At 37.1% G+C, this 11,758-nt stretch overlaps 1 protein-coding gene across 1 annotated transcript; it reads left to right on the top strand.

Moving 5' to 3' along the window:
• The first annotated feature begins 827 nt into the window (after positions 1–827).
• Positions 828–11,508, top strand: LOC139717637 (interleukin-1 receptor-associated kinase 4-like). Its single transcript, XM_071629143.1, has 9 exons — positions 828–1,003; positions 1,509–1,657; positions 4,346–4,528; positions 5,015–5,175; positions 5,725–5,786; positions 6,985–7,212; positions 7,859–8,054; positions 9,125–9,337; positions 11,201–11,508. Exons 1-9 carry the CDS (start codon positions 828–830, stop codon positions 11,237–11,239), a joined length of 1,407 nt encoding a protein of 468 aa, XP_071485244.1. The 3' UTR covers positions 11,240–11,508.
• The last annotated feature ends 250 nt before the right edge of the window (positions 11,509–11,758 follow it).

Below are 11,758 nucleotides of genomic sequence, written 5' to 3'. Positions count from 1 at the left end.
ACCTCACTGGCGGCCTCAACACAATGATGCAGTTATATAATAGCGAGCAGCCCGAACACGAAGCCTTCACTGTGTGAAGGAGCGTCCTGGGGTTTAATGTGGCTGGTTAAAGGGACTGTACAGTACTGGTTGAGGTAAGGATTCAGGTTTATAACATTTCTAAGTGAGATAATGAGAAACCACTTATGAAACATGAAAGAGCATGTAATTTTGAGAAGGATTCAACATTTATTTGATGAAAATGGTTTTCAAATGGCTGAGATATCCCAAAAAAGTGATAATAATAATAAAAGGCAACAGGCCACGCCTTTTATTAGGATCTCTTTGTTTCACCTTGTTTTTGGATATCTCAGCCATTTCAAAACTGATTTTCATCAAATAAACTTTTGATTCCCCTTAGAATTGCATGCTCTTTGACATCTCATAGAGTGGTTTCTGAATACCTCGCTAAATGTTGAAAGCTAAATCCTCACCTCAACCAGAACTGTACAGTCCTTTTAAAGCTCATGCATGCACATTTGGCAAGTTGTGGCCAGGTGGAGACAGCGTTCATCCATACATAAGCTGGCAAGGGTGGGGTAGTGTAGAGTAGTATGTATGGCCTTATGCCTATGGCCCAAAAAGTAAACAAAACATGTGGGGAAGGACATAAGAAAGTCTTTCCAAAATCTCAAAACTTCTCATCCATTTGAAGTAAAACTGAAAAATAAACACCAAAGGAGTCAATGTTGAACCATCTCATCTTCACATTTTTGTTTGCACCAACATTTTACTACAGGTCTCAACAACCTTTAATGCCGTAAAGGTGCACACAGACAATACTAAGAATGGCAGCAGTGACCGCAGACACTTTGGTCAGAAATTTACCCCTCAGTGTGCGGAGAGAGTTGGCATTGTTTCTGGATAGCACTTCTCCAACCTATCTGGACTGGCGGGGGATGATGGCATTGTTACCACGGCGACCTGGATCGAATGAACTTAAATACACAGCAAGACATGAAAGGTAGAATTTTGCCCCCCAAAAAGGAAATTTTGTAATGAATTTTGATAAGAGGAAGCTGAATTTTTCTGATCATAGTAATTAATGAGTGCTTTCCTGAATTTTCCTGATTAAAATAAGGTAATTAATGAATGCGTTCTTGGCCTGAGATGTGTAGTTTCAAAGAAATGCAAGCAATGTCAATCTATAGTTATGACTAGATCATTTTCTGAGTTGGCAATGTAATGGAGGACCACTGTAGCTTTGTCTCCAAAGGTGTACAGTTTTAGAAGTAATCGTGAATATTTTGTCAAAAAATAGGATATTTTGTAAACAAGTGTATCTAGATGATATTCTACAACGAAAAGCCCTCTCTAAATGAAAGCTAGCTAGCATATTTGAAATCCCATATGATAAGATTTCAGGGATCCACATTCATTTGAGGTGTGACGCCTAGAGCTCATAATGAATGTCTGTCTTTTAGCTTGTCATCTTGGTGGGTTATTTTCTGTTCTCCTTCCGTTGGCAGTCTTTTTGAACGGGTCGCACAGCGCCCCAACGGAAGCCCCACTCTGGCCATTTTGGATGACTGGGGGACCACCAATGTCCGTGTGTCTGACCTCCTTGCTGTGCTGGCAAAGATGAAACATGATGCATGCATGGAGGCACTTCTACCAGGTTTGTGGAACAACCATCTTGGATTTGTTAAACCTTTTACTCCCAACACACTTTTCATGCAGTAGAGAAGTTTGGTTTGTGGTGTGTGTCAAACTGCAGGCATGCATCCTATTTCACATTAAGGCAGAAAACTTGAGTATTTTCCATGTGTATTATTAAACTCTTGTCTAGGGCAAGTCCAAGATAAGGTCCCCTCAGAAGGCAAAAATTCATCTTTGCTCAATATTGACATGTTTGGTATCATTTTGAAGCTTATGAGTTGAAGTTTTGATTTCCATAGAGAAAAAATTATATTACGTAAATTTATGCAAATTTCAAGGGCTTCATTTGCATAATTGTGAAACACAGCGTTACGTATGGGACATTTATAAAAATTCATATTAATTCAAAGGAAAGCAAATGATATTTGATTAATATGTGGACATAAGAAGTTCATCAAATAGTTTAACTTTGTATGAAAATTTAGGGATTATGCAAATGATTATGCAAATTAGCTCGTGTCCTATCATGAGATGTCCCATACATGTACGTAACAAATTGAGGTCATTTTTTTAGGTTTTTTCTGAAATTGCTAAGGTTATATTAATGCCCTTTTGGAAAGTTCTAATTTATTGTTTAGAGAAATTAAATACCACAGAAAAAAGAAAAAACAGCAAAAGGAATATTTTTTATGAGGCATTTAAATAATGTTACGTATGGGACAAATGCGTTACGTATGGGACATCCTCATACATAATGCATGTGAATGCATGTAGCTAGCTGGGAAGGTCTCTCAGTATACAAATGGTCAATCATCCTGAAGAAAGCATCCCAACATTGTAACTACTTTTTGAGTTATAGACACTTTAAACAATACATGTACTTGACTGAACAATTTTCAGAAAGGGGGAGTGGAAAATGGCAAAATACACAATGAAAAATCAGCATTAAAGGGATGGTATAGTTTTTTGTAGAAACGGGGATTCAGTTTTCAACATTTAATGAGATGATTGGAAACCAATTATATGAATTACTAAAGAGCATACAATCCTAAGACAAGAGGAATTCAAAGTTTAGTGACGGAGATCCAATTTGAAATGGTTGTGATATAAATATTTAAAAAAATATAAAGTAAAATGATTTTTTTTTATTGCAAGTGATACAAAAAATTGTCCTTATTCAGGTTTCAATAATAGCCACGACAAAATTCATGGGTATACATACTGAGGTGTGACTCGAATCAATGACCTGACTGCTAGACAGACATCATATATCTACTCGATCACTGAGGTTCCACGCAGCAGGTATTGCTTATTTATAAAAATTAATATTTCTTGTGTCAAGTTGTTTTTTATTGAAACAAAATGGCAAACTGCCCATCATCAATGGAAGTAAACACTTTAAACTATTCAATTTTTCAGTAGTAACTATCCTGATAGAAATAGGGCATACACGTGTACATACTCCGGTTGGTCATAAAAATATAGAATATGATTAAATATGATTATGATGGTAGATATTTGGGGAATATTGTTCCCTTGTCAATCTGAATCAGTATTTGAGTAGTTTCAGCTGATTCCATTTCAATAATTATGCAAAAAATTTTTATATGGGCATTTTGCAAAATTATTTTGCAAAATACCCATAAACATGTCTCTCCACACACTAAACGAATGGGGGACAAAGGGCATGCATACTCAGGTTGGTCATAAAAATATAAAAATATGATTGAATATGATTAGGATGGTGAATATTTGGGGAATATTGTTTCCTTGACAATCTGGATCAGTATTTGAGTAGTTTCAACTGATTTTACTTCAATAGTTATGCAAAATACCCATAAACATGGTTCTTCACACACTAAATGAATGGGGGACAAACTGTCCCATACGTAACTGTCCCATACGTAACACGTCACGTCTGTCTTTAATTAGAACCTGTAATTAGAGCTTTTTACCTAATGACACGAAACTTACCTGTGATAATCTTGAGTGTTGTGGCTTTCATCACAGTGAGTTACAAGTTGTAGAATGAAATACTTTCAGAGAGTTTTGAGGTTGAAAAAAATGTTCAAAAAAACAAAATTTTTCTGGTCCCATACGTAACGGCACTTATTTTCTCTTCTAGAATATAATTGTGAAGGTCATTTTTCTCCATTTTTTGCATGATTATACTTCTCCTAGATATCAATCACCATGATAAAGTTTAATAAGATCAAAAGCCATTAACACTATTTTTCAGGTCATAAAAGTCTCTGAATGTCCCATACGTAACGCGCGTGTTATCTTGGACTTGCCCTCTAACAGTTATGTTGCATTTTTATGTCAACTTCATGAATATTTTTCCTGGTCCTGAAAGTTTATCAATATTCAGTTTATTACAGTTCTTGTGAGCTCTTTACATTTTTATGTCCATATATTAAAGGTAAATTCCAAATGAGTCAAGAGTTGCATCTGCCAGAAATGGCTTTAGTCAAGGAACAAAAAAAAAGTTCAGAATTTTTCCACTTAAGATTCAATTGATGTTGGATTAACCTGAAGGACTTTCTCTATCCTTGTCTTGTGGACTTTGCCTGCAAAGAAATCACAGTTTATATAGCATGTATGTGTGTATTTGTGCTATAATGTACCAGTATGTCTACATGTATGTGTAACTGTATTCTTGCTGTTGATGATTTGTGTTGCCACTCTGCCACCATACCCTATACAGGTTCGAGTGAAGAATACCTCGATGAGGGACCAGCCCAAGAAATTCCCCACAATCCAGTGGTACCAGAACGCCCGGCGCCCGTTGCACCAGAACCCCACCAGCCCCTAGCACCAGATCCCCACCAGCCCTCTGCACCAGTCCCTGATGACCCATCTCTACCTCCAATCTTTGAACCCAATAAAGGTCAGCACAGCACTGCCTACTATTCATTTCACTGTTGCGTCAGTAAAGGTCAAAATGTCTGTTGAAAAAAAGAAATCCTTCCACAAGCATCACATAATTATTTTCACAAAATATCCACCGTATCTTTGTCCAGTGATACTAAAACCCATTATTCATGTTTTTCATGATGCATTGTGTTTTCAGTCTCAAAAATATGATGAGGTACATGGAGTAATTGATTGATTGAATTTGCAAAGTTTTATTCATGTTTTTGCTCAAGATTGTTTTTGCTGTGCTCCTTTTCCTCATATTGGTGGTAGATGTTCTCAAGTGACTATACTTTATCAATCTCCATCATGCCTCATCCACTCCATTTTGGGAAGAGTAAACATTGATTCCTGAATCATGTGAGCTGTAAAGAATAGATCTTGTTTTTAAACAATCATTTACTAATTTTCATCCATTTCATCCACTCCTTGGCGATGTTGTCATTGTGTTTCTGCACAGTTCAGCGGTTTTCCTACGAAGAGCTCTGTCGTATGACGAATCGCTTTGACCAGCGTGATGTGGCAGACGGGGGATGTAGGATAGCCGAGGGTGGCTTCGGAACGGTCTTCAAGGGTCGGTTTGCCGACAATGAACCGTGCGCTGTGAAGAAGCTCAAAGATGTGAGTAGGATCTGGACAGGATGGTTTTTCTATTCACTTATAGAAGATAACCGTTTCTACAAGAGTGTGGACAAAGAAGATGCGATGTCCATCTTTGGACAGGGCACCTATCAACACAATCTTTTCATTCTATTTGTCACGGTCCTTTGCCACACATTTTACTAATTATCCTACTTGAGCATATGGCAAGCATTGCAGGTATACTGAAGGATATTTTGTTTTTGTTTTTTGTCAGAGTAGTTTTCTCAAAATTGATATTACACAGTATGAAATGCTTATGATAAATAGGTTGGCATGAAGCTGTAGAAAAATGATGAAAATGAGTATGTTTTGAGATAAGATACTGTGTAGCGGCATTATCTGCCCATTTTCTATGTACAGTAGTAATGTGTTTTGTTAACATGTCAAGTTTTGTTTGACTTTGTGCTTACTTGCTTTTGTAAGTTGATGTGGGAAAATGTATTGTATTCTAATCTTTTCATCATTGTTTTCTTTTTGTTTATGTCTTTTGACATATCATTTAACTCGTCAATATACATATTTTGGCAGGTGACGTCAGGAGATATCAATGTCAAGCAGCAGTTTGATGATGAATTGAGTGCCCTCTGCAAGTGAGTAATGACATTTTCAAATACAAAGACGCTTTCAACGAATGTAGATAGATAGATAGATACATGTAGATAGATAGATAGATAGATAGATAGATAGATAGATAGATAGATAGATAGATAGATAGATAGATAGATAGATAGATAGATAGATAGATAGATAGATAGAAATTAGATATAAATAGATAGATAGTAGGAGAGATGGATGGATAAATTGATGGATGTACAATGTATGTATAATGGATTCATGGATAAGTGAATATATAATTTGATAGGTTTATACTCCCATAGATGAATACATCTAGACAGACATATGATTTAGATAGATACTGCAGATTGATCGATGGAAAAGGAAAAAAATGAGAGCAATAGGATATTTTATCAATTGTGTTGGGAAACCAAATTTCATATTTTCAGTGTAGTTTATTTTATAGATTTCGTCTTCAGTCATTGCACGTGGTGTTTGCAATAAAAATGGGTTGAGATGACTTTCATATCCAGAACCAACATGCATCTTTCAATCAGTATCCTAGTTTGATTTGGTGGATGTTCCAATTTGCAAACACATGAGACAGTAAAATTCATGAATATGGTCCATAGGTATATATCTCTTTATGTGCCACGTTCACACGTCCGACTCGGTCGACGGCATGCCAACTTCGCATATTCTGCTCAAACCCGCCCAAACCGATCGATAAATCGCCATATGCCGCAGGACAATGAAATCTTTTCTCGCGTTTCTGTTTGCCACACTTTATAGCTTGCATATTGTGTGGAGAATGACTATCAAGCGGTGTTCCCAAATTGATTTGCATGTCAATTTCTAAGTTTCTGTCACAGTTATGTGTGCAAAAGTCCTGCCTTTACAGTAATTTAGCGACCGGTAATTTGAAAGAAAAAAAACATCATCGATTTGTCATGAAGTTTTCCTCAAAGCAAAGCCTGGCATTTTCTTGAAAATGTTGCTCACTACATGTCCAGTTGAACAGAAATCTATAGAAGTTACATCGATTTGAAAAGCAGAAAGTTTTTTTCAAAGCATGACGACGTTGGTTTCTCAGAATAATGTAGCACACAGTGGGTTTCGACCATGGCACATAAAGAGTTATGCATGGAGGGTGCTTCAGCTCGGCAAGTTATATTTGTTCCATTTTTACATTTTCTTCCCACCCCACCCCTACCCTATCTCAACCCATTGAAGACTGAGACATAGAAATCTTGTTGTCTTGTTTGGTTACTGCTGCGAGCCCCCAAACCTCTGTCTGGTCTATGAGCTGATGTCAGGGGGTTCCTTGAAGGATCGCCTGGCACTCACTGGGCAGTGGAGGGAGCCGCTCACTTGGCAAGAGAGAATGTCAATTGCTCGGGGCGCCGCATCGGGGCTGAAGTTTCTCCACGACAGTGGCTTCATACATCGTGACATCAAGAGGTATGAATAGTTCACCGTTGCAAGTACAACTCCTTTAATCTTTCAAGAGTTGTAAAAACAATAATTGGACTTCCAGCAAAGGAAATCCACCTATAATCTGATCTGTGCTTGACACACTCAACGGATGATACAAAGACATAGGAGTGAAACACTGCATGGTTTTATATTGAATATTTCCTGCCAAATGAAATAATAATATTAATAATGCTGGCAAAAGCTGAGATCTGAAGGGGGAGCTATATGTTTGCACTAATCTTACATGGCTTTTTTATAGATGTTCCAATACACTATATATTTGCTTGATTGATGAGGACTCAATGGTTTGTTGACTTTCAACTTGCATTCAATCAAAATCTATAGTTGCTCAACTTGTAAAGTAGCATTGCATTTCATGCTATGTTCGGCTGTTTTCGTTGATAAGAGTATGTGTCTTTTATATTTGCGTATTTAGAAGTACTTGTTTCATTTGTGATGCATATAGACACTGTCATATGACTGCTCATGCATTCATCATAAGGATCATGTTGATTGTAGTAGTCATTCTAGATAAAAATGGCCTTGGAACTTAGAAAGAGTTAAAACCAGGGAACTTTATCATGATTAGTAATATATGTGGTGTCTGCCAATATGTCTGCTCCCACCCTAGTGCTAATATCTTGCTTGACGGCCAGCTCACTGCCAAGGTGTGTGATTTTGGACTTGTACGAGACCGCTCAGAATCTCTGGGAACAGACGCAACCCATTTCAACACACAGATCACTATAGGTAGCACCCTCTACATGGCCCCTGAGGCTGCAAGTGGCGAGTACTCATACCGAACTGATGTGTACAGCTTTGGTTTGGTAAGCAGACCATACTGTCTACTTGTCTAATATACAAAGTATACATGTGTGTATTCTATTCATTTATCCATGTACTTGTCTTTCTATCTATCTATCTTTCTTTCTATCTATCTATCTATCTGTCTATCTATCTGTCTATCTATCTATCTATCTGTCTATCTATCTATCTATCTGTCTATCTATCTATCGATCTATCTATCTACCTATCTATCTATCTATCTATCTATCTGTCTATCTATCTATCTATCCATCTATCTATCTATCTATCTATCTACCTATCTATCTATCTATCTGTCTATCTATCTATCTATCTATCTACCTATCTATCTATCTATCTATCTACCTATCTATCTGTCTATCTATCCATCTATCTATCTATCTATCTATCTATCTATCTATCTATCTATCTATCTATCTATCTATCTATCTATCTGTTATGTATGATAAAAGCAAACAACAATATCATTCTCATACCTGTGCAGTTGCATAGACAAGTCTCCAGAGTTTGGGGAGGGGTAGGGGATGATTTGAGGTCTAGAGAGGCAATCACAAAGTATGTATGTTCAACCCCCCCCCCCCCCCCAATCCATATCCTACATTGGAGAAGGACTGGATGGATCTGGGTTGAGGAAAAGAAAAATAATGCAAAATAATGAATATTTGACAACAAAATACTAACTTTAATCCTCCAAAGTGCTTTTCTTTTGTCAGGATCAGTTGTTCATGTAGAGCATTAGGAGCCTTTGATAGTCCTGCACCTGAAAATAAAAGGTTAAATGTATGATGAGAATAGGGCTCAAATGAAAGGAAAATCTATTCTACCATACATGTATGAAATATTGAAGAGACATACCCCAAAATTATGATAAAAAGACACAAAAAACATAAGGTTTCTGGGACCCACCAGGCTGAGTGAGCTGCTAATACATATGTACCATTAACATGTTTACTGCATGAATTAGTGATGACATTTTAAAGTATGATGGTCCAAAGAGGGTCAATATGTTCTCTTTCATATGGGCATGTGAATATTTTGCTCAGAGATGAACATTCTTTCATTTTGTACGTAGGTTCTGTTGGAACTCTTGACGGGAATGCTGAACCGCCATGAGGCCTTCATCCTCTCCGTAGTGGACAGCCGGATGGAAGAGTGTGGGGAGGACAAGGTCAAGCTCATTGACCCCTTGGCCAGCGACTGGAATAAGGAGTCTGCTGTGGTCATGTACGACCTGGCCATGGATTGCACAGATCAGAAACCACGGCGACGACCAACCATCTCAGAGGTCAGCTGCCATGGCTGCTTGCTAGTTTTGCAAGTGTGTGTGTGTGTGTGTGTGTGCCTGTGTGTTTGGTTCAATTACTGTTTACACCATATATTTAGTAAGTCCAATTTTTCGCGAATTGGGACTTCCTCACGATCGTGGAATACAGTAATGAATGAAGAAGTGTATGTGTATCGCATTCATGTCGAGATCAGAGTAAATTCACAAATGGCACCCAACTCAAAAAATTTGCAAAAATAGAATCTCTACAAAATATATGGCGTATACAGTACTCCTTTGAAAGCTCTTACCAATGTGAGTTAATCTATGTGACATTCAATATGATACGTCATCCTTTTTGTTGGTTTGTGTGGTGTGTGTGAATGTGTTTAGGAAGAAGATGAGCTCAGATATAGGTGAAGGCCTATGTAGCTGAACTTTAAGCTGTTAAGCTTTACGGGGTTCCTTATAAGACTTCTTCGAAGATAGTCTTGTCAAGTTTGAGCGGGTCCTTTTCACCTTCATTTAAGTGTGGATTCAATGAATGCAACAACATTAGCAAAACATATTTTTGAAAGTTTGAGAAAAATCAAACAATCCGTTCAAAAGTCATGAATTTTTTAAGTTTCAGTGCCGGCATCACTGGATGCAAAGACTGCTACAGATTGCGATGTCACATGTGTAGAACGATAAAGAGAAAATATAAAGAAAATTTTACATATTTTCACTTTTTGCACTTTCCTAGCATAATAAAATAGCACTTCACTTGCCTCTTTCAGAAGGCAGGGGGAATAATGTTACCCCATATACTTCTGTAACAAGTCAAGGGAATGTGTACTTTTCCACACACAAAAAAAAGAAATTTTATGGAGTTCTCTTTATATTTTCTTTACATTGTTCCATGCATGTGACATCACAAACTGTAGTAATCTGTGCATCCAGCGATGGTGGCACTGAAACTTCAAAAAATCAGTAAATTTTGAAAAGATTGTTTGATTTTCCTCAAACTTTCACTATAAAAAATATGTTCTGGTAATTTTGCTGCATTCACTCAATCCACATACACAAAGGTGAACTTCTCTTTTAAGTTATCATGGCATTACGTCACATCTGGCAGAGATTCCTCTGAAAAACTTTCATATATTTGAGTGCAAATACTTGTGCAAGATTTCTCACACCAACAAGTAATGTTCTGGCTTGCATTATATGAAAGAAAAAATGATGAAATGTGTATGCACAAGTGGGCAAGTCCTCTCAAACAGCAAATTTCATTGGTACATTGTAGATTGTATATGGTATCTGGTATCTGGTCTCAAAAGTGGTAAAAAAATATAAAATCCACCTTTTGTCGTGTACGACCACAAGATCTAAATTTGTTCACTGAATTTTCAAACATTCTGTGCTAGTGTACAAAACAGCAGCTTTCAAGTGCATTAGAATAGAAAGATGTGATTCTTATGTCAATGTTGATGTCTAAGTCTAGAGGACTACATACAGTGACAACTTGACAGCAAAAGTTTTCCTTTCTATAAAGCTTCATTTGCTCTGAATATTAGACTACTGTAAAAGTGGAAATCTTTGCGCCTAGTTTCGTGCAACCGGAAACTAAAACAAAAATAAAAGCATGCAAATTTTTCTGCATGCCATATGTTCCAGTAATTGATGTCTTAATTCCACGGAATCTAAAAAATAAATTTGAAATTTGTCTTACGTGACCAAGCATGAAAAGTTACTTGTGAAAATATCCACTTTTACGGTATTGCATTCTTTATAAAAGAGAAAGGATGACAAATTCTTGAACTGTGATGGATCTAAAATTCGTCTTTCATCCTTGGTTTTTGGTTTGTTTGTTTTGTTTTATTTGGCTTTATTTCCTAAATAAAGTTATGTAGAAAACTGGAGGCCACCAAAGAGGGCGTCTGACCGTCGTAAAAGACACAAGGCATTGAGAAGTGGCAGCGTCAGGTCCTGTCTTCAGTGTGCAGGAATGGTCTCCAGTTCTTCATCAGCTCCAAGGCAGAATGCAAGTTTCTATAAAGAAAATGGTTACTAAAACCTGGCCTCAGCAAAAAGTGACAATGAGGAATAAACTAGAAAAATATGAGAAACGGTTGTGTAATGTATCCATATTTTTCCTGTGACTACTGGTGAATTTTATGTCACTGTGCATATGTAACTGGATAGGCTTAAAATAGCAAGGGGGGGCAAGATTTTTTGTTCTTTTTTTCTGGGATGACCAGAGACTATGCTCCATGTACAGTACGGTACGAATGTACAGTACGAAGTCCTCGGGACCCGCAGTTTTCTTTCGTTATATCGAAATTGTTTAATAACCGAACAAACAGACAATAAAAATACATAGAGTGGACAATGTTGTATTTCATTGTAACCAGAATTTCGTTATAACCGTGTTTGCTATAATGGGAGCGCACTGTAGTCTAA

This window comes from Diadema antillarum, unplaced genomic scaffold, assembly GCF_040938485.1.
Source record: "Diadema antillarum isolate AM-2024a unplaced genomic scaffold, OU_Dant_1.0 scf00000078, whole genome shotgun sequence".
In the NCBI taxonomy this organism is placed as follows: Eukaryota; Metazoa; Echinodermata; class Echinoidea; order Diadematoida; family Diadematidae; genus Diadema; species Diadema antillarum.
The sequence above is the reverse complement of the archived record's forward strand: the minus strand, read 5'-3'. Positions and strand labels throughout refer to the sequence as shown.

What these genes read in the sequence shown, in the direction of transcription:
- LOC139717637 (XM_071629143.1), top strand. Translation starts at nt 828, where the DNA reads ATGGCAGCAGTGACCGCAGACACTTTGGTCAGAAATTTACCCCTCAGT. An exon ending in GAATTGAGTGCCCTCTGCAA is followed by an intron (nt 5,787 to 6,984) that starts GTGAGTAATGAC and finishes AACCCATTGAAG; the next exon opens with ACTGAGACATAGAAATCTTG. An exon ending in ATGTGTACAGCTTTGGTTTG is followed by an intron (nt 8,055 to 9,124) that starts GTAAGCAGACCA and finishes TTTTGTACGTAG; the next exon opens with GTTCTGTTGGAACTCTTGAC.